The sequence below is a fragment of the Caloenas nicobarica genome, chromosome Z (assembly GCF_036013445.1).
Source record: "Caloenas nicobarica isolate bCalNic1 chromosome Z, bCalNic1.hap1, whole genome shotgun sequence".
Taxonomy (NCBI): Eukaryota; Metazoa; Chordata; class Aves; order Columbiformes; family Columbidae; genus Caloenas; species Caloenas nicobarica.
This window is the reverse complement of record NC_088284.1, coordinates 75,074,185-75,101,438: the sequence shown is the minus strand read 5'-3', so window position 1 is coordinate 75,101,438 and position 27,254 is coordinate 75,074,185. Positions and strand designations below refer to the sequence as shown.

The 27,254-nt window shown below is 42.2% G+C and overlaps 1 protein-coding gene across 1 annotated transcript in view; it reads right to left on the bottom strand.

The window, feature by feature from the left end:
• PLPPR1 (phospholipid phosphatase related 1) overlaps window positions 1-27,254 on the bottom strand; it is a 67,683-nt gene that overhangs the window by 16,458 nt on the left and 23,971 nt on the right. The window contains exons 2-3 of the mRNA XM_065657000.1: window positions 16,528-16,716; window positions 3,572-3,704 (exon numbers count right to left, since the gene is read on the bottom strand). Coding sequence (XP_065513072.1) covers window positions 3,572-3,704; window positions 16,528-16,716 — 322 coding nt within the window. The remainder of the gene's footprint in view (window positions 1-3,571; window positions 3,705-16,527; window positions 16,717-27,254) is intronic.

Below are 27,254 nucleotides of genomic sequence, written 5' to 3'. Positions count from 1 at the left end.
AGAAAAGGCAGAGAGCATAGTAGGCAAGATAAAAAAAATCAAGGAAAAGAAACATGGGGCTTTGCCAATATCCCAAAGGAGTTGAGGGGTTTTGGTTTTGCTTAATTCTTTGCACCACTATCAAACTGCAAAAAAGCGCTTCACTTTGTATACATGAAGAAAAAGCAAGAGGGGGGAAAAAGCTCATGTCCAGCAACCAAATCGAAAAGATCCCAACGAGATAATATAACAAAGGTGTTTATATTTCACACCACCAAAAGATTGCCTGGAGTTTCCCTTTTTGCATCTTTTTCCTTACAAAATCTAAGTGAATGTTCAATGAATGTTCAATCTATAACTTTGTTTGTTTTGTGGAAAGCACATTTAGTCTACTATTCTTAAAACTCCAACTCTTTCCAGCAATTCTCGTTACAGAGTGAGGGAGGGACAAAAAGCCTCTTTGCTTTTCTAAAATTTGGGAACAGTAATCCTCAAAAGATCTCCATGACGTGCCTTGCAGGGTCAGGTTCATTTTTCCTGACACGTGAGCACCCTGACACAGTGAAGGTTTTTTTTCATCCTTTTGAGGAATACCAACCATAATGATTTATAAGGCAATATTCCAAGGAGTTCAATTACTACTTTTTGCAAGTACTCACTGAAGACTACTGCTCAACATGTGGGCCAAAAGAGATTATGAGATGGGGATATTTCAGTAAATTTGTACCAAGACTAAATTGGCAGCAAACTTCTTTGCAACAAACCAAACTGTATACTGCTAGTATATTTTGGAAGACAACCTATTTAATCAGCTTTATAACTTACATCTCTCATGTTTAGCAAGAGAAAATGCACACTGTGAAATCCATGGATGAGCAAGCTGGTAGTCTCCCCAGAGCCAAGCATCCAGGTAGTCGCTTTCTGGAATAAGCAGCTGTATGGAGCTAACTTCCCTGAGCATGCAGCACAGGCTACAGCTGCTTATTCCATGTCATGTTTTCAAAATGCAGGTGGAATGTCAAAGAAAAATGTGTGGTTATTTTTAGTTCTTTTCATAAATTATTTCAAAGAACTCCTCTCATTTTACTGCAGAGGCAAGGAAAAGGTCTGGAAGAAAACAAGCAAACGATCTGTGTAGTTTGAGATGAGATGAACAGTTTAAGCCATTTCTAATAAGGTTAACTTCATTTTTCTCGGGAAAACAAATAAAGCTGCAAAGCCAAGATTGATTTCTCTAGCAGGCTTCATATCTACTACTCTCTGAGAGTCCACTATATCATCGTTACCCCCTTCTCCTCCACCAGAAGAGAAACAATAGGATGAATGTTTAGGAATAAAGCTAGCTATAAGAAAACATACAGAGCAAGTGCTTAACTACGGTATAAGCTCTTTTAGTGCTGACCCCGCAGGCAGGAATATTTGATTAGGGCTTTGCAACATGCTGAATGTGCTGGAACAGTCAAACATCTCTGAGTGGCCCAGTGGACTCTGGTACCCTGTTTCTCTCTTAATGGCAGTTTACTATCTGTCAATATATCCTGAAGGTTATCTGAGGTTCAAGGGTATTTTACTTTAAACTACATTCCCACGTCTTTTGTTTTGATGAGCAGCACGCAGGCCAGATCTGAGTAATGACCCACAGGTGCTTTCTCTCCACTCCCAGGTGTGTGAGAAGGTAAAAAACCATTCCCCTTCCTAACTTCCATGCATAAAACAGGAGGCACAGAGAGAGAAGGAGAAAGAAAATGATGGCTTTTCCTCCTTTGCAGCATATATTTGCTGCTGCTGAAAACCTCAACACAGGATAAGTCTTTCAACTCCATGCCCTGAGCAAGTATCCTTGCCTGTAGCCAGGGCTGTGCTCCATGGAAGTGATACAACCCATGTCACATTCACAGCAGATGTTTTTCTTCCAGATGAAGCTCAAAAATTCAGCAGTGATGGAAAGAAGTGATCCAGATATTTTCAGCTCTTTGTTCTGTTGCATCTTTTAACTCAGACTGTGAATTCAGACCCAACTCTCTGTAAGATGCAGTGATACAAGGATTCTTTTACCTCTAAGAGTATACAGGGATGGAGGTGCTGTGGTACTTTGTGGGCAAAGCCCCTTCTGGTCAGTGGCAAGCCATTCAGCAGCATGCCAGCAGTGAGACAAGCCATTCCATCCCATGCATGAACTTGAAACTTCTCAAGAAGTTTATGAAGTTCACCTGGAGTACTATGTCCAGCTCTGGAGCCCTCAGTACAGGACAGACATGGACTTGCTGGAGAGGGGCCAGAGGAGCCACCAAGATGATCAGAGGGCTGGAACAGCTCTGCTGTGAGGACAGGCTGAGAGAGTTGGGGGTGTTCAGCCTGGAGAAGAGAAGGCTCCAGGGAGACCTTACTTTAGTACTTAAAAGGGGCCTATGAGAAAGATGGGGACAGACTTTTTAGCAGGTCCTGTTATGACAGGACAAGTGGTAATGGTTTTAAACTAGAAGAAAGGAGATTCAGGCTGGACATGAGGAAGAAATTATTTACAATGAGGGTGGTGAAACACTGGCCCAGGTTGGCCAGAGAGGTGGTGGATGCCCCATCCCTGGAGACATCCCAGGCCAGGCTGGACCGGGCTCTGAGCAACCTGATCTGGGTGAAGATGTTCCTGCTCATGGCAGGGGTTGGACTAGATGAGCTTTGAAGTTCCCTTCCAACCCAAACTATTCTATGATTCTATGAACAAGAAGGAGGGAAGCCAGAGCCCCTTAAATGTGCAGTTCATAGCTGTCCTCTTCTTACTCTGCTGCTACAAGCAAGTAGTAAGTGAGCAAACAGCCCTCCTTATCTCTATACAGAGAGGGATGCTGTTTGAGCAGCTGTAGATGGCTGTGAATTGGGAAGCTTTCAGAGGACAACTTTGTCAGTGTCACAGCGAAACGCAACCTGCAATGCTGTTCTTCCTGCTCCAAAAGAACCATGGGACGGTCCCCTCAGTAAGGTCTCTAGGCATTTTTTCCACTTATCGACACTGTGAAAAAGGCACAGCAGTTTGCAAGTACCGTATAAAGCAACCTCCAAATGGTTTAGTGACAGAACTTCTTCACTCCCTTCTCAGTGATTAACTCAATGAAAGCTCTAACAAAAATTAATACAATAAAAATAAGCACATTATTTTGAAGTAGGCTCTGGGCTTCTTTACACTGTGCTCAGCTGAACACTATGTGGCAGAGCTATGGATGTTAAAATTAGAGCTGAAAAGAAAAATGCCAAAGAGATGGGCTGGTGAGGACCAATTTGTAAGTAAAATGGGTAGCTTACACAGAATAGCAATGATGGAATTATTCATATAAGGATTTGATTGGCATAACCTTTCTTGAACGGTCCAGAAGAAGCATTAAGCTCAGCGGAATAGGATATAAACCAGCTCCAGACAGCATGATATGGCACATTTTGAACATTACCTTGCAAATCCTGAGGGGGACTATCCCTCTAAGGTGGAAGACGCCTGCAAAGATTTCACAGCTTAATTAATTTTGTGGTGTAGATTATTTGGATGTTTTGTTCTGTTTTGGTGCAAACAGGGACTAAACTTGCAGTGCTTAAGGATGCTTACCTATAAAACGTATTATTCTTCGAAGCAGTGGGTTCAGGTAACAGCACTCTCCAGTCAATATTGTTTTCTCTTGAATAATTAGGGTTTCTCGGGTTGACTTTATGAAATACATGGATATCTCACCAATAAAAATCTGCCAGGAAAGGCAAAGAAACAGAAGGTTAAAAATGACACAAACAAACATTACAACAAGGGTGTCTGGTTCTAGCCCACAGAACCTACCCTGTTTCCCTGAAAATAAGAAAGGGTCTTATATTAATTTTTGCTCCAAAAGATGCTTACTTTTTTACATGTATAGCTGCCTGGACACTATTTAAATTGACTTTTTTTATTAATTGCAACTAGGGCTTGTTTTTGTAGTAGGGCTTATATTTAGAGCATCCTCAAAAATCCTGAAAAATCATGCTGGGGTTTATTTTTGGGGTAGGTCTTATTTTTGGGGAAGGTCTTATTTTCAGGGAAACAGGGTACTACACAGCAGTGTGTCTTTGGGATGCTGCACTTCCACAGCGAGGCCGCAATTACTGACTTGATGTGAACCGACATAGGCCTAACTTCCAGCCAAGAGAAGCATCTGTCATTCTTGCACTCAGTGGCAAGACACAGCAAATATTAGGCCTTCTTATACTAACTCTTGTGATACAGCACGCAAATAGAGCTTGTGATTACTATGGATCACAGAAGCTCCCATTCTTATAGCAGTTGGCATGGAATTTGTCATGTCTTGCTATTAGCATTTGAAATATACTGACAGTATAGGCTTCACAGATGGAAGACTTCTGTCCATCCAGGAAGTGAAAAGTAATTCTGTAGTCTTGCACCTCAGCATTTTACCAGCAAGCCTCAGCAATATTGGATGCTTCCTGAAGCCCCCAAACCTTCTCAAACTTATATTCATTTAAGTCTGCCAGACACAGGTTACAGAGCCCCTGCCAACTTTGAAAAGAAATGTAGATGAAGGACATCCCGGCAATGGAAATCGATCTGAAATCACAAAAGCTTTGGGGAGGTCAGTAAAAATTCGTGACAAGTATATTTGTATTAACAAAGTAAAAAGTGACAGGGCAGGGGTCCAGCATGGCCAGTCACCCACACTGTTACCGTGATAGTATGGGCCCTGCCATAGCCTGGCCTGGTGACAACAATGTCTCAGAAAATGCCTGGGACAAGTCCCAAGAGGAAAGCCATATGCAGCCACTGCTATTTACATAGAAGAAATTTAGCCATTTGGCTACAGTTTGCACATGCCAGCTAGTCTGAGGGCCAGAGGATGACTTCTGGCGTGTTTGATTTACTGAATGCCCTGCTTTATTCATTAAAACATAGAAATTGAAGTCTTCAGGTATCCATTGATCTTTATGTTACCTGTGCTCATGCATTACATATATTTTTGTGATCAGAACATTCATGATCTCTATAAAAGTGGTAACTGCTTCTCACAGGAGTAGGATCACTACTTCCTTTGCACTCAGAATTAATTTAACTCTGTTGCAGAGAGGTCTATCTGCCCTTGCTAAAGCTGGACAAAACTTGATCACAGGCTTTAGAGGCAGCAATGGTTCACTCATAGTGCACACATCTGAAAATCCCACCTATCGTGTTTTGTCAGCAGGCTTCAGAAGTGGAAACTGGGAGCTTTTTAGAAAGACAGAGTTTGTAATGAAAGTCCTTAGGGAAAAAAATAAAAAAAGAAGGGAAGAAATGAGTTTTTAAAAAGGGAGCACTCAAAAGAATTAATTTAATACATTATTGTAGGACACACAAGAAGAATCCATAGTGTTAGGGAATGGTTGGAGAAATGTGTAACAAAAGTGCGTGCGCACACACGTGCACAGACACCCAGAGTTAGTGTAAATATCAAAAAACTACTTTTCATTCACTTTGCTGGAATGGTATGTTGTTTCAAGGGCAACAATTTATCCTCATTAAACCAGATGAGCATCCTTATTGATTATTGACATTCAAGTCAAGTATGCTCAACCTCTTTACAATTCTAACTGCTGATGGCAAGAGATGTGGAGTTGTAAAATGTATGTCAATAATGGTATCTGGGGGTGGGAACCAATGCATGGGAGCCACACTGAAATATTGCCTTTATCCCATTTCACTCCATCTGCTCTTAACAGAATTGGCAAGCAGGTCAGTAAGCTCAGCTCACTGACTATGGGGCTGAGAATTAAGAAAAAGACCATCTGCACTGAAGCAGTTTTAAAGCGACACTTTTTTTCAAACCATTTATTATTTGAATTATGATAATGTTCAGAAGTTTGAATTAAAGCGTTGGCTCTCTGTCTGCCTGGGTCTATATGTACACACTGAGAGACAATTCACACCCCGCGGAAATTCTACTCTGTGAAGACATGGGTTAGTGAACTTCAAAAAACCCAAACTTTTCAAATAAGAGAGACTTGGGTATAAAACATATTAATAGTCCTCCTTTAACAATACATTGATTTTTAAAGTTCCTTTGCATCAGAAGTTAACTGAATACTTTCCTTCTTCAATTCCCACCTTTATTTCTATAAACTTAGCTGTCTGGAATGCTCCTAGCAACTCCCATGTGGATGGATTAGTTCCACTTAGATTTAGGAGTAAATTTTGCCAGGCTATAAATCTGTTCAATTCCATTCCACTGATTCAAGTGGCATATCCCAGATTTCCTATAGTGTAACAGACTGAAATGTGATTTTTTAAGTGAACGGCACCTTTGGATTAATACAGAGTTTAGGTGTATGGTAATAATGCTCTATTCGTGAGGTCATAAAGATGATTTAACGTAACTGGACTATTCTTGGAGTGCTATCTCTGGCACTGAATTTAGTGACCTAAATTTGAGGATTTTGTTTCCTTGTATGTTTAATGTGGGCTCTAGAAAGTGAGCCTTGCTGTTGTCTAAAAATTCAATGGGGGCCTGGGCAACTACTTCTGATAGCTAATCTAGCTGTGCAAAACTGAACGTGGTCTGAACAGCTTCTCAAAGAACTGATTTTTTGTTTGTTTGTTTTCTTCAGGCATTTCTGAAGTCAAGTAACTGCTGATTCTTGTGATTTAAAACTTGATGATTCTGCATCAGCAAGGACCACATCCAGCCAAGTTGTCCAGCTGGCCTCCCAAAATCAATCACTGAAACTGTTAAGCACCTTAGCTTCTGCCAGAACAGAATCAAGACTCCAGGAACTGGTACAATTCAGTTCTAAATCTGGAATCTAAATACAGATACACAGATATGGGTGGAAAAAGAAAACAGCAGGCAAACTACTTATTTCTGTTTTGAAAACAAAACAAGGTTAATTAATCGTTGTATCATACTAGCTTAGTTTGATAGTAGAAACAGCAAGAAAATTGCATTGGAAGTTGGAGACTAAAAGCACAGGTGTCTGTGGTCTGAGGTGATGCAGGCAATAGCAAAGCAAAGGTAGTGCCACTGGATCTGATTTTGTTCTTGGTCTCCTGAATGCAATACCAGGTCAACTACACTAAGGTTACATTGCTTGGACACTCTTGCTCACCTTCCTTTTCATACATACATAAAAATACTATGATGATGCCGCAAAGCTCCAGTATGAATTAGAAATACCTACCCAGCAGTCTTTTTTCCTTGCTCGTTTCAGCCCGTCCCTTGAGAAAATTTCTTCAATTTGTCCTGCCTTTCCATTACTGGTAGTGTCATCGAATACCTGCTCCTCAATATTCAGCTCTCAAAAACCCCTGCTGCACATGCTTTACTTATTTCCTGGCTCCTCCTGAGCAAAGAGACAGATAAAGTCATCTGTCCCCTTTTCCTCTTCAACAGCCTTTTGTCTATGGTAGATTTGGAAATGATAGTCCTTCCACTAGGAACCTGGGTTATAACCAGGAGGTTGCAGATGAGTTGCATCCCAGAGCAGCACTCCTGCAGGAACCACAGTGGGGTGAGGGTGAATGGCAGCCTTGAAGAGTTATAATCAATTTAGAAAAGTAATTATTGATGGCGCTGACAGCCAAGGATGGACCCAGCCTTGTGCCTCAATTCAAATCCTCCAGCAAAGCTGAAGGCTGCACCCCTGCTTTGCTCCCCTGCCACGCTGTGGCTTACCTCTCCTCCAACAGCCAAAGTCTTCCTCCTTAGTCATGTCTCTCCGAACTCCTGTGCCTGTAGAGTGCCACAATCCTGGTCTTCCTGTACGTAAACTGGCTCACCACCAGCCACACTGCCTCAGTCTCACCTCCTTTTTTCCTCAACTCCCTGTGAAAACTCACTACAGATTCACCGCAGCTCGGTCAAACTGCTTGTCCCTCTTCTCCAGCAGGTCTGGCCTGACCGCCTCCATGCAGTCCCACACGCATCTCAACAGCCCTCCTGCCTCTCATTCACTCACTCACTGGGAAAACACTATTTTTCTACTTTTTTCACACTTTCGGCGAACACTAGGGTTGTGTGAAAGTTGCCACAAGACATTTTTTACTTCAGCTGCAGTTCCGCACAGATAAAGAAGCGGGAGCATCAGCCAGGGTGTACAGAAGAGATGCAGGATGCACAGATGTGCCCACAGCATGCGACTGCCTGAAGTCTCCCTGTGAAACAACATCCTCCTGCTGCTTTCCACAAAAAAGTACAACTGATGGTGTTTCTGATCACAGGAAGATGACGGAGATCCCATATTAGGGAGAATTATGTGAAGTACAGACAGGATCTGTCCGTCTTTTCTATGCATTAAGTTTACATCATTCTGATTTCTGGGAGTTTTTAAACCTTTCAACTTGTTTACAGCATCCTTGTGACACAGTCAATCTTCATTACCACCACTTTATACATATAAACCACATCCAGAGACATGGTCTTACACACAAAAATCTCCGCCAGCAAACAGAACTGAACCTGGGTCTCGGAACATCATCGGTCTCCGTTCCGGGCAGGTTTCAGCAAGGTGTATGACATTTCCTGAATCATCTACAAGAATGTGCCTGGCTGCATTTTTAATGTCACAAATAGAATGAAACTGATCAAGTCTGCAGCGTTCAAATAGCAGCCAAGGGTAGGAGGAGATACGAGGAAGGCACTGGCTGGGAGATAAGCCATGTACAGAGCGCTCAAACACAGAGGATATAAGAAGATGAAGGTTACAGGACTCTCAGACCCAATCGAACAGTTTCAAAATGACTCCCCACAACTCTCCTTGGGAAAAGAAGTCTTGTCCACCAAAAGGTGACCTTTGCAAAGTGCTCCAGGAGGTGTTTCATCAGCACTGGCTTGCACTGGGCCAGAAGCAAGTCTGCCCTTTTGCATCGCGGTGTATCTGAGAGCTGCATTAGCACAGCTGCCTGTTGGAAGGGAGACACTCTTCAGGCTCTACATGGGAGCTCACAGCTCCGGTCATGTGTCATTAGTTAAACAGCAGGAGATTTTCACTAGCGTTACAAAACGCAGAGGCATAGGATGACACAGGGATTTAGATGGGAAGGGGCCCTGGAGGCCTTTGGTCCAACTCCTACTCAAAGCAGGGCCACCACAGCCCACAGCCTTGAGCAGTTACGTTACCAATGTCTTCAAGAATGGAGATCCCACAGCCTCGACAGTGGCACTGCTTCAGTGTTTGACTACTGTCATCATAAAACGATCTTTCCTAATATTTGATCAGTTTCCCTTCTTGTAGCTTGTGCCCATTGCAGGGTTGCCTCTTGTGCTTTGTCTCCATCTTGCCTACAGTCCCCACTAAGAACGTGGCTCATATTGACTTTCATTTAGTGCTGTTAGTTCCTTAATTCCCTAGATCTCCCTTGCAGTTACCTTAGGCCCCAAGGGTTATTGATCTGCTGTTCTACCTGCTACCTACAGGGCCAAATATTGACACTGCACAGCTGAGATTCCATAGTCAAACCTGGGTGGCAAACACTAAGAAACACTCATATTGAGAAAAGACACCTTAGGAGGCAAATGATCACTGAAGTTCTGCCTTGGCACCCTCTCCAGGACACAGTATTTCTGCTGTGATCCACAACCAGGACCCTGACCCTGCCAAGCTCTCAGGGATCCACTCAGAGTTTTCTCAGACACTCTCTCATCTTTGCCATCACCATCTAGACAGGTTTTCTCTAGCCCACAGGAAGCAATTCTGTATTTTGCATAAAAGGAAATGAAGCAATGACTTCAGCCTAACACTTGCAGAGCCAGCTCACCCACAGTCTTCTGAGGACAAAACTTTAATTTGCATTCAGTTACTTATTATCTCCTCGTGTTTCTTTGTTGTTGTTCAATGAAAGTAACAGCAACGAACAGTTAAAAGTCCTTTTCCAGAAAAAGAAAACTGACTTTTTTTATTCGAAGTTCAAAAGGGCCAAAATCTACAATTTGGATTCCAGCCTGCCCAAAAAACACAAGTGCCTTATCATTGTGCTCAAAACCTACCAATTTACCGTGATAAAACCGTCTGAAATAATTATACTGAAGATCTGATTAAGAGAAGAAATTTCCCACAGCTGTGCATTGTTCCTCAGAAACTGGCGTGTGAGTGGGACCATTACAAAGTCCTGGAGACACTGGGAGGAGAAGCACCTGAAAGCGTTACATCAGACAAACAAGGTGTATTTATTGTTTCCCAGAATGGTGTGTAAATACCAGAATATAAATATTTACACAGCGTAACAACCAAAGGTAAGACAAGGGGTAATGGGTACAAACTGGAACACAGGATGTTCCAGTTAAATATGAGAAGAAACTTCTTCACGGTGAGGGTGACAGACACTGGAACAGGCTGCCCAGGGAGGTTGTGGATTCTCCTTCTCTGGAGACTTTCAAACCTGCCTGGACGCCTTCCTGTGTAACCTCATCTGGGTGTTCCTGCTCCGGCAGAGGGATTGGACTGGATGATCTTTTGAGGTCCCTTCCAATCCCTGACATTCTGTGATTCTGTGATTCTGTGAACAGGCACACCTTTGTCTCATTCCTTGGTATCCCGGTTTGTCATTCACCACCTCACAAGCTGGGTCCTTGGCAAGCCTCAAGAAGAGGGAGACAAGTCACCACTCGCAGAGGACACCTGTCAGGCAGCAGGAGCTCTTCCTCCAGCCCTGGCCCGTGAGCAACCCCAGCTCCGTTTCCCAACAGTAAAGGTGTAGCCAAACACCCTTGAGTAGATACCCCCCTCCCTGGGACCAAGCTGAAATGGAGGTCCACGCAAGCACCATGTGTGGTACATCTCCTTGGAAAAGGGACATATCCTTCCTTAACGAGGAGCAAGGGGCACTCCAGGAATTGACACAGACCTCTCTATCCCATGGCACAGCGGGTAGAAGACTGCAGCACAGGAGTCTGTGCTTTCTGGCAGCACTGTCACCAGCAGAGTCTGGGGATTTCTGCCTGAAAAAGCTGCGAAGAAGCTACTGTAACACAGGTCTGAGCTGCATGAGCCACTCTTGTTTTTCCCAGCATGTGCTGCTGAGCAGCCACAGGGGAATCAGCCGACGCGAGCAGAAACTCCCTGGCTTCCCTTCTAGAAATAAATCACTGAAACAACACGGCTGTACTAAGCCAATGAAGCAATGTGGCAGAGAGAACAGGAAAACCATCTAAAAGAATGATGCTTCTGAAGCTTGGGAGGTAAGTGCAAACTGTAGAGGGAAGCTGGAACAGTTTCTTCCCGCTTCAGGTAAATTTGATCAGCACTCTAATTCATCTTCTAATTAATAATCAGATCAATTTGATTTGACTCATTCCAACATTATCTCAAAACATTGCACAAATTAATAGCACTGGCCAGTTCATTACACGTAGACTGCCGCTTCCTCCCTGGAAATGGAAGGAAAGAAACTGAGGATTTCGTGGAAACAGTAGTGGCAATTTCAGTTCTACTTTAAGGAAACAAAGAATTGTACCGTTGAAGCTTTCTGTGGCTGTTCAATATTCATTTCAGTGAACTGGCTCTGTTCCTAAGCCTCTCTGCTTCTCTTGGGCAGGCAGACAAATCACAAAGGATGGAGCGGTGCAAGCAGCAGCTCTGAACCCTGGAAGGATTATTTAGTACCAGCTGGGGAATTGGCTGATTTGCAGTAACATCCTAACAGGGAAAGCTAGTCTTGAGAGACACTAATGAATGTCGTGGAGTCATCCCAGAATATTTTTAAGGAAACGGCTTGAAAATTTTATGTTTGTGCAAAGCAACTTGTTCCACTTTAAACTCTGTTTTCATAAACTTGTTATACTAGCAAAAATTCAAATAATTTTTATTTCTTACCCTCCTTGTCCTCCTGCCCCAATATTTTGGAACTGACAGTGCACGGAAATATTAGCACTTTCTCCTAGGATCTGCATAAGATGCTGCTGTGGGACAAATCACTTTCAAATTCACCAGCCCTGTGATAATGGAACTCAAGCTCTGGTGCTTAAACTTTCAAGTCGCTCTTAATTTTTACATTCCCTATCACTGGAAAACCAGCTGAATAAAATACCCATGCTATATTTACCTCCAGAAAAAGGTCTGCATTCCAAGATTTCCAACCCTGAAGAAAAAAATATTACATTTTTTCTCTGGCTAGTTTTACCCTTCCTGAAGTATTTGTTACCACCAAAATAAAGGGACTGTCTAAAGCTCTGTAAAGCAGAGGTCAGCTATCTAAATGTGTAGACGTGTTGCTGTAGGACACCTGAAGCCCAAGACAAAAGTAGTTATTAGCAAGCTGGAAACTTTTGATTCTTTGAAATGCTGTGGAGGCAAGGACCGAAGTTCTGTGCTGTTCTTGTAAGGCCACAGAGACAAACATTCTCCTTCTCTCTCCCCTTCCCTGGTCCCCAGAGACTGGCTGTAGGCACGGTACCCAAGTGCTTGCCATGACTGTCATGAATGGTACATTCCTGTCTGCAAAAATTATAGTGATTTAACCATAGCTTCTATTTTACTGTGAGACAGGCTGAAAGCATTCCTAGACCCATGTCAGCATGACAACAGGAACGCTGGAAATTTAGCAGTTGTTCAATAACCAACTGCCAACAACGTCAGTATGTCCGTATAACTGAAATAAGACTGCAAGAAGGTGAAAGTCTCTGAGAAAAAAAAAAAAAGAGCATTAGAAACAACTGGCATGAGATGAAGATGAAGCCATATACATCTTCTGAAGCTCTTCATGGCACCAGAACCTACAGGTAATTACAAGTTCAATCAAAACCAGGCGGGATTTCCAGGAATTCCCCTTTTCTGTCAGTGCCAACAGAAAAATTTACTACTTGAGTCTGCAGATGTATGTTTGTGGGACAAGTCACTAAATCAGAAATAAAGTGGCCATTTTTTTCTTTCCAAGGAAAACCAATTTTTCTTTATGTAGATGCCATTTATTACTAAATACACCATATCCTACTACTTTGCTGCAAGGATGATAATACCACCACACTCAGAAAATTAAAAATGAGCACGGCAGGTGAAAGCCTTCGACCTATCCTCAGTGGTACATTTGTGGGGAAAATGCATTTCACAGAACAGAGTCAGACTTACATGATTTTCATTTATTTAACAGTGTCATCATGAGATTCAGGCATCTCTCCTTGCAAGAAACTCTTATTATCAGAGACCAAGAAGTTATCAGAAGGAACATTAAAATACTTTTGTAATTCTGATTTATGATGATTATCTACCCAGTGTAGCAAAAAAATATGATTAAACCGAGTCAGTGGCATCACATGTTTCAAGAACAACAAATAAAACTGCAGAAAAACAGGTTGGTCTTATTTATTTTGCCACTAAAAGTGCAGGGAAATGCGCATGCAGTGGCACCAACCTGCAACAGCACTTCGGACAAGAGTTGTCAGGAATGAAATAAAATAAAATGCTTGTTTTCCCCATGGCCACTGTCACAGCCAAATGACTGAGACAAAAAGCTATTCCATTAAATTTACAAAGATGCTCCCTCTGGCTTGCCAGCTTTCTTACACCTCACAGCTATGCTGAAACCAGGGCTTTGAATCCTCTCCAGACCTGTGCACACAGGACTGCACTTAAATGCGGCCTCTGCCTCAGACAAGGGAGCTTGTACTGAGTCCAAGGCTATTTTCCACAGCTCCAGAAACACTGTTAACTGGTACCATGAGTGCGTCACGCTGGTTGCTGCTGGGCTTCAGCCCTTCTGACAATCATCACTCATGCCATGAGGTGTCAGGACAGGGGCAACATACAGGCAACGTGGAGAGATCAGATTCGCTGCTGTAAATCTTCTTAGTCAAACCAACCAGTTTGCTTCAGAAAGTGAAGCAAAGAAGTGTCTTGCAGAGGAGAGGAAAGTGACTGTAAGGAATGACTGGTAAAATCTTTGACTTAAGCTATTTCTTCACAAGTGGAGCTGCAGGATTTCAGTGACTGATTCTGAAAGCAAAGTATAGAGAGTGAAGCTACAACTTAACCTACAGTGAACATACAAAAAGTTCCCTCCCATGAAGCACAGCTGTGTGACTTGGTTTTGTTTTGGTTTTTTCAGGGGTGGAGGTGGTTGTTGGTTTTTTTGCTTGTTTGTTTTAGCAAGTACGATCCTCACAGTATAAATAGAAACAGCTGCACTTGCTCCTTTCACTGAAGTCCATGGGAGATTCAACAGAATCAAACGACTCATGACAGACTGTGACAGTCTGAATGACAGGCAGCACCCATCCCGGTACCAGATGACAGCTGAGGATACTCACACTGAATGGTCTGACCAGCAGTGCAATTCACGGAGAGAGTTTTGGGAGACTCTGAGCTCACTTTCTGTCCCATTTACTAGCTTTCTGCTAATGATCATTGCCAAAACTCAGTTTGCAGAGGGAAGACTGGGTGAAAACAGCTACTAGCTAGAGCAGAAGTCTGAAACTAGCCTGCAAGCAGAGGAAAGTCTCTCAGAAGAAGATAGGTATGAGAAATAAAATGAAATTACTCATATGAAAACATTGTGCTGAGCACCAGCCAGGAGGACAGAAAAAGATCCCTTTGATATATGCTTTGGTTGAAGATTAGGTCAATACTAAGTTATAATACATTATATCATTAAATAATGTGTTAATAATACAATAATACAAATAATGCATTAAATAATGTATTAATACAGACTACATTACGAACTAAAATATAAATGTTTTCCCAGGGAAGTCTGACCCATTGTCTCCTTGAGATTGTACCTAGAGATGACAATGAAGTATGGTGCAAAGAGCCCTGTGCTGTCCCTGAACACATCTTGTCTAGATGAAGCGAGACAGCCAGTGTAACCGCATAGCATAACCCAAGAAACAGCCTACTAGTTTATATCCAGCACTGGATACAGTCATCTAGGGTGATGACTGTACTTCTGCACCCAGCATGTCTGCACAGCTTGCATTGTGTGGGAGGGTCACACCAGCTCCACACTGCACTTACATGAAGGTCTCTGCACCCAAAACCTCCAACATTCACCACAGTCTTTCATTCCTTGTGTTTAACATGGGTTAAGGAAACTACAAAAACGGCATTGCTCATCTCCCAAAGAAGACTCTGATTCAGCTTTTCATAAATAAAAGTAGAAGAAAGTTATTGGGCCACTGAAAAGAAAGAAAATGCTGATCCAGTGGAGCAAAACCCAAAAATTTTGCATCAAATTTTGCCAGAGCAAGGCTTTAAACTGAAGATCCAAACAAAGAGCACATTCTTACTGCCACTTGCCGACCCAATGCTGAACGAAGGGACAAACCTCTTACTAACTTCACTGTTACAGCATCAAGGCATGGTAATGACACTCAACCTCCCTTTACAAACACCACCTGCAAAAGTCACTTCCCTAAACAAAGGCACTATGTTTATGTGGGAGAAGTTGGAGAAATATATTTATTTTTTCACTTGCAAATCATCTATCACTGCAGCACAAAGTAAAAGGAAAGTCTTAACATTCAAGTGAGTTTCAATACAGGAAACAATACCGTTTTTGCAGAGGATTCTCCTAAACTCATAATGTAATCCAATTCAAAACCCCTAACTGTTTTCACAAAGTATGCTGTACCAAAAACTATAGCCTCTTCTGCATATGCCTTTCACATTTCTTACCACATTCTGTGTTACACTGTTGCATACATTAAAATTACTCCAGACAAAAACTCAAAAAGGACTGTGGTGCAGCATTCAGCTTTCACAGTAAATAAATCACGTACATCTTTAATCAACTTCTCAATTTGATGCAAAATTAATATAAGAAAAAAATACTAAAGAGAAAGAAATAAAGAGAAAGAAATAAAACATAGTACATAAGGACACACTCTGACAGGAATTTATCGATGTAATTACAAATGCAGCAAAGCTCACTATGTGTGAAATTTGCAACTTTTTGCACAGAAAATGGAAAAGGACGGAAGTTTTGCTAATCAGTGACTCAATGATCTGTCCGAATTGCATGTACTCAGCTAATTGAATATTTTAATCTGCTCAGAACAGCTACATTGCATCTTGCTGGTTGGATAATGAAGAAAATCAGGCAAAAAAAAGTTATGTGGATGTGACTGCCAAAAATAAAGAGATTATAAATAAAAAGGAAAATAGCATTCAAACTTTTATTTGTATTGAGCATCTTTCTGCTCATCTAAGTCTTTTAAAGCCCTTCTACTGTCCTTTTTAATATAGCTGCAAATAATCCTGGATATACTGCATGTCCAACCCAGGTTTTACTTCCTCCTTATCCTGTTTCCTTATTTCCAGTAATACATCACCTTTGCATTAGAGCCTCTCTGGAGCCCGGGCAATTCACAACTAATCACTGAAGTGAGCAAGCTGTTGTAAAAGGCTTAACGAACTCTACCCCTCAGCCCTGCATTGTGATTACCTCAGAATAATTACTTCTGGAGATAACTGATGAAGATCATATTAGGCTAAGGCAAAACAGGGACCCAGCTAAGCGTAAATCAATTACAGCTGAAAAGAGAGGAGAGCAGACAAGATCCTACAGGACTATTGCTTTTATTTATGGAGCAGTCAAGGAGAATTCAAATAATTTCTTATACTTACAATAGCTGTCGGAGTTGAAGCCAGCACACAGTAGAGCACAAGAGGTGAAATGAAGCTCTCATCCTCTGTTCCAGGGTACGGTTTCATCAAATTGCCATCCTGACAGAAGAAACCTTGGATATGCACCTGAAAAGTATCAGTGCACTCGAAGTAGTAGGCGAGCAGAACAGTCCCAGCCATGATGACAAGCTGAAAATAGAGCATGGTCACACAGAGACATCAGTTGCTTTTTTAACAGATGCAGCTATGCCTTCGAGCTACTCTGGTCCTGCAGACCATCCTCCCGTCACCGTCACCCCAACAGCCCTCACAATGCTGGTATGCGAGCCTGTGTGTTTCTGCGCGTTCGCTTTCCAACATCTGTTACATAAACCTTTTGGCAAATGACACTAATGAATGTCTCAGATGGCGGTGGGTCCGTAGCGCGGCTCGTAGAGGGACGGGAGCTTTGACAGCTACTTTATCAAAGGGCATGTGAGTGTCGACGGCAGCAACGATCAATGAAAGCTACAGGACGAGGGGCAGCACTGCAGGAGCCAACAGTGATGACAAGCTAAAACCTGTGCGCAGTGGTGGGGAGCTGGAAAGGATTATTACAAAGGATAAAGGAAGCTAAAGCCAAAACGCTTCCCCGCTGCAGCTGTAAGCCCATGCTGGGGAATGTGCGCCCTGTGCTAAACCAGAAGAGCCCTCTATGCCCCAGGTCAAGACTCATCCAGAGGAAAACCTGCCTTCTGCCACTCCACTTTGCTTGGAGCTGCTGCTTACCAGTAAAGCTTTAGAAGGCTACCCAGAAATCACAGCTCCCCAGACAACTGGTTTGAGCTACTGTCCACTGCCTGCCTGCCCCACTTCATCAAACCGCATTTGAAAAAGACTCTGGCTTGAGCCTGGATCTTCATCTTCACACATATAAACCTCAAGGAGCCTTTCTTGTCTCTTTTTTCGTAGTTTATTGTTAGCGAAATGGGCTGGTTGAAAAACCTCAGCTATCAACTTTTTTTGCATACATCCACAACTACTGCGCAGCAGTTTTGGTCAGTGTCAGCGTTGGCTTCCCACTCTGCTTCAACAATGCATCTCAAAACAATCTCACAAAGGTTGTCGCTAATCTCACCTCATGAAATAAAGCGGATATACTAATTCATCATTCCTGTTCCCTCTCTGCCAGATAGCAAAGGAAATCTCCTGTCACAATCCTCATCACTTACAAAAATAGCAATATTGATTTGGAAATTACAAAAATTACAGAATCTGATTCAGAATTCTCTTTATAGACACTAATGCCTCTTGCCACTGTTACAAGAGTTGTCACATATACGATTATCTTGCCACAGCATAGAAAATAATAATAATAAAGTGAAATTACAAGTTCCAAAGTGACTTCTTTTCAGTATTTTGCCTCAAAGGTTTCTGCATAAAAACTGTGTTGCTGTGAGGTTATTGTAAGAGTAGATCGTTAAAAAATAATTTTGGCAACTCTGTCTCAAAGATACACCTACAAGCTATCCATGCATTTGTCTGGCCTAACCTTGCACATATGCTCTGACACACAAGACAGCCATTAAAGTCATTGTATATTTAAGTGAGTGTTTAAGTAAAATAAAAAAAAACCCAACTGCCATGAAATCACTGATGAAGGTAGAAGATTACAGAATCACAGAGTGGTTGAGGTTGGAAGAGACCTCTGAAAGTCACCTGGTCCATTCCCCCCTGCTCAAGCAGGGAACCTTGAGCCAGTTGCCCATGACCATGTCCAGGCAGCTTTTGAGTATCTCCAAGGATGGCGACTCCATAGCCTCCCTGACCAACCTGTAGGATACACTTAAGCAGGCCAAAGTAAAGCCAAAGGTGAGAGATTGTGAACCCTCCCCCATTTTTTACCTTCGAAATTAACAATAGTGTTTTGTAGCCAGATTCTTAAAACTGCAGTTTAATGCCACCCTTGCAAAATACAGCCTGGATTGTTTTACGTTTTCGGCTCACCCAATTAGCTCTATGGATTCAAACATCAAGTTCTGCTGATCACAGAGTTATGGTATCAAGTGAAATTTATATAGACAAAGCATATAGCCCCCTTTTAGAAGCTCAAGCAACTAGGAATCTACGCAACTATTTCATCAAATGATGCATGTTCTCTCTCTCACCCTGATTTACAGCATGAATGTAATACATCAACATAAAATGTTAATCAAGCATTTGTTTTCTGAAACAATTTTGGCTTCCTTCTAATGATTCAGTAACTTTAAGGTCCAGAAGTTCGAAATCTAACACCCCACAATGAATTGCAGATAAACTAACCACGTATGGTCAGTAGTTGCCCTCTGCCTGTCCTTCCTGCTCACACTTCTCCTGTCTCCAGTGGTGGAACTGGCTGGAAGCTCAAAAGATTTAGTCTGTAATTTTTCCTATGCAATATCTACCTCTAAAAGTGTGTGAACAAGTGTATTCTCTCACAAAATTTTATCCGGATTGTGTAATAGCTTTAGATGGTACTGTTAAGAGTATTCTGTTTCTTAAATGTATAGCTGAAAAAAATCCTTACTTTTGTCAACTTTCATAGTTTAACCCAACATTTTCAAGACCCCCTACCTGCCCCAAAGGAGGTTTTTTTTAGCAAACGTAAAGCAAGATGTATTTGTGTATTCCCCAGAGATCTTTACAGCATTCTAGTCAGTGGGATTCCCAATAAACAAATACAGTCCTATAATTAAGGATTTGGAGCTTAACTCATGAGCAGCTATAGATTTCCTGATCAACCTTGGGAAACTCAGTTTTATAAATTAACATCAGAGGAAGGCAATGACACTGTCACTACTCTATCTGAGATGCCCAGGTGAACATGTTAGAGATTACAGGATGCCTGGATAGAGGTATTTAAGCTCAGTTGCAGCACCTCCTACACCTAGGGCTGTCAGAAGCAACATGACCCACCCTTAACATCCCAAACACACCCTCAGAGATGCTTTAGGTTGCCAGCCCCAGCCAGCATACACGGGGAAGAGAGCAGATGGTACCATACAGAGAGCTGGTTTTCCCCCTGCTACTGGGAAAGGGAGAAAGCAGCTTCTGAACTTCCATTCTTATTTGGGTGTTGCATGGAAAAAATTCTTTTCAAGAAATGTGGTTTTTTGATGCGGGAGGAAAATTTCACTTAACCCAAATGTGCTGTCTAGCCAGTGGTTGCACAACTAACCTTGACCTTCCCAATGCCAAATGCTGCCTCAGTGCTGTGTGAAAACCCCTCCTACATATAAAATACAGATCTAGTCTGACTTATATCAATTCTGACCTGCAACACCACAGATACCTCAATAACAAACCCAGTCCCAGTCACACATCAGCTTCTGTGTTTTGTTCTTCTGCGAAAGAAAAAACATATTATCTGCAAAAAGAGATTTGAATTGTGAAAACATCAGATCCTGTAGGTAACTGCCAGCATCTCAGGGAAACAGCAACAGCAGACATCAGAAATTAGACCTCCAGCTCAACAGGCTCTGTCATGGTCCCATGATAACAACAGATGATGTGAGGTACCAAAAGGATAGTCCAGCTATTACCATGAACCCTAGCAAAATTTTTGCAGCCAGTGAAGACTTGGCCACAGCTGTCTGGTGTATTCCTGTGCCTCATGTTGATTATTCACTGCTCTAAGCAAAAGGCAAACAGAAACATGGAGAACTTAGTTTTCTTTTCCCCTTCCCTTCTCTTTTTCAGTTCTTCTTTCCCTTCCACTTGGTGACTATTTCATACGTATGTGTTGTGGCACAAATGAGGGTTTTTGTTTGTTTTTCAAGGGTAAATTAAAATTGTAAGTGCTCAACAGTGGTAATATGTGACTGAGGAATGATATGGCAATGAGGGAAAGAAGGTACAGCCGGGAGAAAGGATCAAACTGGCTGGAAGCAGAGATGCCAGAGATAGAAGACTACCTGCAAGGTAATGAGGTTTGCCTTGGTGATGAGAGAAGAAACAGCCTCCGCATTGTCTTGTGGTCATCCTGGAATGGGAGCACTCAGGGGCCACCTCTAGGCAGCAGAGCTGGGCCAGGGGATGGACCCATGGCTGGCATGCCCCATCCAGCCATGCTAAGGATGGGTGCTGGTGCAATTGTACATAAGGAATTACCTCCTGATACATCTTTGCAGACTCCTTGTAGAAGTGCTTACGGCAGTAGGATTTTGCCTACCACCATAATTAATTACTTGTTTTCTTTCTATTTAAGCATAAACATGAGTTTAACTAGCATCATGAAGTACCATAAAATTTACCCAATATTTGTTTTGATATACTGATCACAGATTCCTTAATCAACTTCAGTCCAGTACTGTTTAATATCTTCATCAATGACATAGACAGTGGGATCAAGCGCACCCTCAGCAAGTTTGCAGATGACACCAAGCTGAGTGGTGCAGCTGACACACCTGAGGGATGGGATGCCATCCAGAGAGACCTGGACAAGCTCAAGAAGTGGGTCCATGTGAACCTCATGAGGTTCAACAAGGCCAAGTACAAAGTCCTGCACCTGGATCAGGGCAACCCCCGCTATCAATACAGGGTGGGGATGAAGGGACTGAAAACAGCCCTGCTGAGAAGCACTTGGGGATCCTGGTGGATGGAAGATTGGACATGATCCAGCAGTGTGCGCTTGCAGCCCAGAAGGCCAATTGTATCTTGGGCTGCATCAAAAGGAGCGTGGCCAGCAGGTGGAGGGAGGTGATTCTGCCCCTCTGCTCCGCTCTGGTGAGACCCCACCTGGAGTCCTGTGTCCAGCTCTGGAGCCCTCGGTACAGGACAGACATGGACCTGTTGGAGAGGGGCCAGAGGAGCCACCGAAATGATCAGAGGGCTGGAGCAGCTCTGCTGTGAGGACAGGCTGAGACAGTTGGGGTTGTTCAGCCTGGAGAAGAGAAGGCTCCAGGGAGACCTTATTGCAGCATTTCTGTACTTAAAAGGGGGACTATAGGAAAGACGGGGACAGACATTTAGCAGGGGCTGTTGTGACGGGACAAGGGATGATGGTTTTGAACTAAAGGAGGGGAGATTCAGGCTGGAAATCAGGAAGAAATTTTTTACAATGAGGGTGGTGAAACACTGGCCCAGGTTGCCCAGAGAGGTGGTGGATGCCCCATCCCTGGAGACATCCCAGGCCAGGCTGGACGGGGCTCTGAGCAACCTGAGCTGGGTGAAGATGTCCCTGCTCATGGCAGGGGGGCTGGACTGGATGAGCTTTGAAGGTCCCTTCTAACCCAAAACATTATTTTTTGATTTCTAGAGCTAGGACCTAAAATGACAAATGCACAAATCCCTGATTTTTGTAGCCATAGTCAGTTTGTAGCAGATAACAGCTTTGCTTTTTCTCCCTATTCTCAGGTTTACAGTCATTGAAGGAAGCTATGAAGAAGAGCAGGTAGATTGATTTAAGATAAAGATAGAAATTATCCAGTTCCATAATTCAGAAAACACTATGTAGTTTAACACTGAAATTTTGCAGGGTTTATTAATCTTTATAAACTCATTTCCTTGAGTTTACCTGGGAAAAATTAAAAATGTTCAATAATTTGGTTTAGTAAACATCCAATGAATAGAAGCGTCTAAGGTGCTTAATGGCCTCCATTACCACAGTATTTACCCATGTCATAATCCTTAATATTTAGCATCGCTACTCCATTGTAAGATAAGAAAATGCTCTTATCACCATTTTACAGAGAGAAGACAAAAGCAGAGGAGATAAAATGACTGCCTTTAGGTCACAGTAAAGCCAGTGGCACAGCCAAGATTTACCTTTCTTCTGGACCATATTTTTCTGTATTAGTCAATAATCTGAACATGAAAAACCTCAATGATATATGCTTATGTCCTGATTCTGCGGAAGCTCATTCATGATAGTGTGAAGTAAAAACATCATGTGTCTGATTCAGCTTCATTTAAAAATTCCTCCTTGATTTTAGATCAAACTTGACAAGCTGGACTCAAACAATTGGTGTGTGCTTTTTCCTTAAAGCCAGCTATTTAAATGGATTAATTCCATAGCACTTAACACCTATTCCTCACCACACCATTAAATTCTGCATCACGCTACAAGCCCACCATTATTCTGTCCTTGCAGACCTTCCTATCACTGCACACCCTTGCTCCTCTTTAAGTTGTGGGATTTCTCTGCAATCAAAAAATCACTTTCTTAAATGTCCAAGAAATACGAAGCAAGTGTTGCAATCTCCTTTGGACAACTGGTAATTATTTGGTGCAGATGCTAATCAGGTATCAGTGTAAGACTGTGTTCTGAGTATAAAGAGAATCTTCAAAGTAAGCGGTACAATTCAGTCACACTAATCTCAGGGCTACTAAGATACATCCAGAAAACGTCCCCTTCACCTTAATATTCTGACGGCATAACTCAGAGACCACTGCACATCCAAAACAAAATTATTACAAAACAAAATTGTATACCCAATAGTGGTACTGAAGTCCCAGGCTGCACAGAGTCTCTTCATTCACTGCAAAGAACTGGGTTTTTTTCTTTTTTTCCTTATGGTTATCCACAGAGAAAAGGCCCCTGTTCTGCAAACAGGAAAGTTCAGGAAAGGGACATGAAGCTGTAAAAGACAGAGCTTATTGTAAAAAGACAACAGACACAGTGGGAGGCATGGCTTTTTGATCAGCCTATATTGAAGACTTCCCAGAGTTCTTAATAGAGGAGCAAGAAATTGAGGGAGAAAAGGAAGAGGTTGTAAAAATTTCTCATGCAGTCTCTAGCCATACAATCTCTATGTGCTGTAACAAAGGCATACAGCCACAGCAAAAATCTCCTTTTGCTGTGTGTTTTGTCATTCATCTAAATCATAATGCAAATCCATATGAATGAATTTGAAAAACCCCAAGTACTGCTGGTATTTATACATAAATAAGTAAATTCTTTCAGCTTATCAGCCTTCCCACATGCTACTGATAATACATCTTGCAGTGCCTTTAATGTGCACGACTGATAATTGGAAAATTGTTCTTGCACACAAATGATAACATAAAAGACTCCATTTTATTCCATCTGAAAGAAACGAAACTAGTATATTGCATGATTAGCAGACAGTCAGTGAGATACCTACTGATACCTTCGCTCAGTTTGTTTCCAGCAAGCTTCAATGGGAGGTTTCAGTTCATGAAATGAAACTGTCATGATTTTACGAGCAGAGCACCACAAACCTGCATGAGTGTTTTCTACTCTACAGGTACATGCTGTGGCTCACAGTTCCATCCATTTTAATCAGATTTCCACCTCCCCTTCTGCATAAATTCTAGTGACCAACTGTTATGCAAAGCCTGAAAAATTCTGGTGTGCTTTTTTAGCCAGGTGATGAGAACATGACTCTTGAAATAGACACACTGGAGCATCCAACAGCCGTAGCATATGTGTGTCATGAAAACAGACAGGTTAGCTCTGTATAAGACTCCTAAGTTACTGCTGGAAGGAATACTGATATCCACTTACTAAATCATCCTTCACCTGATACAGATTTCTTACCCCTGGTATCTGTAGCTGACATAAACAGAGAAAGAAAACATCTGATTACTTATATTTTGCTTTCTTAAATAATCAAACTTCCTTCAAATACTGGCAGAAGAATTACAGACTCCTGGAAAATACTGGATTTGTATTATTACATTATAATTTTACTTAAAACAATTACTTTGACAAGCTTTTCTACAGGATGTCTCTGGGAATTTTTTCAGGACTCCTGATACTGCCTGTGCCCAAACATTGACTAACTTCTTAAGAAGATTCTACATTTTTGCATTGCAGAGTGGGCAGGCGGTGAGGAAAATGTTAAACACCCCTCAGACAAGCCTTCCTTACAGATAGCAAAGATGGAGACAACAATTAATTAAATGTCCATCTGATACAGATGTGCTAACAGCTAAAAGGCCTATTTACACACTGAGGGGTGAAGGTAGTAAGTACCTATTTCCACTAGCATTAACGGGAGTTAGCAGTGTGAATTCTTCAGGGATCAGCAAAAGACTTCGTCTCTACAGTAGTTCGTTAAGCATCTGTTCTGTACCGTCATATCACAAATGAAATGCCTTAAAAGGTTTCACCTTCACACTTCTGTAGCATATGCAGGCCTCTGCATCAGGGAGTAAAGGCTCTTACAGTCTCTGACTGCAGTGAATTAATGTTTTTAATGCATGGTAAGGACCTGGCCAACTGTGTGACCTTTTAGGTTGCCAAGGGATTGGATGCGGCAAATAATCTACTTTTGATGAAAATATTAAAAAAAAAAAAGCAGCTAGAGAAATGTGTAATGAACAAATACTTCACTTAGCGAGAAAAACAACCTGTATTGGGTTTCCACTTAACAGTAAAATGATTCCAAGTGAATAGTTTTATTATGCCGAATAACCACTGTCAGAATAAACATGAAGGCCAGTGACCTAAGCTGCCACTCTTCAGAACTGTTTTCTCTCCCTCACCTGATATACCTCACTTTGCAACCTGACTCTGAAATGAGTTTTCCCAAGCAGCTGCAGCAGACAAAAGCCATGGTCTGTTCAGAGAGTTTGGCCCAGGACACGGCTTTGTTACAGGGGCTTTTCCGTCCCGCCAGCGTGGTGGCACCAGCTGGGGAGCAGCTCGGAGGCAGAGAGAGTCTATCAGCACACACAGGCTTTTGAAGCTGCAGCTGTGCAGAAATCAGAGTGGTCTCTGCAGAGCTTCTTGCAAGTCCATTTCAAGAACTTATTGTATTATTTTACCATTTTAGTAATTAAGTTGGGACTAGGTAAAGTTTATAAGGCTGAAGAAGACACTCTCAGGCGAGAGAGGACTTTATATATTCCTAAGGCACTTGTTTCAGGAAAAGTAGTTTTGTGAGAGTAGCATCGCCTCTAAAATAAGGACACCTGGTTAAAAACTGTTTCAGCTTCTTATTTATATAATAGTCGCTGAAGAATTTCTATGTGCCACACTTGCAGAAACTTAACATTACCTAAGAGCTCAACCATCTAAAGCAGCAGATTTCTTCAGCTCTAGGTGTGCAGTTAAAGCAGCACAGTTCTCCTAATGGCAACAGAGCCATAAAGCTGTAAAAATGCTGTAATTGGTACAACTTTTTTTGTATGTAAGAAATCAAATAAATAACAGTATGCGGTACCTTGATTACTAGGCGTAACTCAGTTCACTCTACACACTGCTCCAGCTCTCTCAGTTTAAAGCAATGGTTTTCAACTTTTTAATTTATAGACCCCTGAATTTTATAATACCAGTGATTCTTACATGCTAAATTTAAGCCTACTTTCTTTTGCAGGTAACTGTGATCCATGGATCAATCATAGGCTGAAACTGCCACCCTGAAGGGAGGAGGGATGCCTACCCACACAGTCCAGTAGCTTTTGTGCAGCCAAGTCTGAGTATAAAAACGAACCATGCCCAAAGCATCAGAGACAGATATCTTTGCATTTGCTCAGATACCCAGGTAGGATAGGAATATTCAGAAATACTCTCTCCTGTTTGTTGGAAGCAGCGTTTGTTAGAAAACTGATGCAGAGCTGGTGGTCTTCTGAACTCCAGTTGCAGGCATCCATTACAAGCTATAATCCTCTGGCACTCCTATTAATTAAAAAGACATTTTTCTCCAGGCATCTGTCCATTCAAAGTTAATAATTCTCCATATCAACATAAAAATCTAAGCTGCAAATGACCTCTGCTATTATTGTACGTTTCCACTAGAGATGGATTTGCTTGTAATACATTTTGTTTCTGTCTCCTCCATTGAATTTTTTGCGACCTGTAAGATGGGAGGAAGATCATCTTAATATCCATGGTACTACTGGGCAGGTACTTGGGAAGGGCAACTCCTACAGGTGTTGCAACAGTGGATGGAAACACGGACCATTCCAGGAGTGAGAAGAGATTGGAAAACATCTGCTACCCTTCTGAGGGAACAATATGTACATGTCATGTTTTTACATGTCATGTAAAAACTCCATAACTCACAGGCTGGAGACGGTCCAGCGAAAGGCCACAAAGATGATCACAGGACTGGGAAGCTGCCATATGAGGAAAGGCTGGGAAAACTGCGTTCGTTAAGCCTTGACAAAAGAAGGCTTAGGGGAGACATCACCATGTTCCAGTATATAAAGGGTGGCTACAAAGAAGATGGAGACTCCCTCTTTCCAAGGAGTCACAGGGAAAAGATGAGAGGCAATGGGTACCTGTTACTCCTGTGGAGATACCAACTGGACAAAAAAGGGAAATTTTTCACAACGAGAACAATTAGCCGTTGGAATAATTTCCTCAGGGAAGTGGCGGATTCCCCAACACTGGACACTTTTAAGAAGCTGGACAGGGTGCCAGGCCATCTTGTCTAGACCATACTTTTGCCAAGAAAGGTTGGACCAGATGATCCTTGTGGTCCCTTCCAACCCGGTATTCTGTGATTCTATAATTCTATAAACTCTTTGGCTACTTTCCCTCTTAGACTGCTGAGGAGGATGCTAGAGCATGTTCTAACCTTTGGGATGACTCCTCTGACATCAGCACTGGAAGTTATGTAAGCTTGAGAGGACACAAAGTGCCACATCAGATGAACGCATCACATGATACTGCCCTGTCAAAAAAACCTCAGAGTGGACAAGTTTTCCTAGATCCACTGAAATCTGACACTTACTTTATCAACTAAGAAATGTAGCTGACATCAACAGCAGTTTGCCCTCCGTTCTCTAGCCTACAT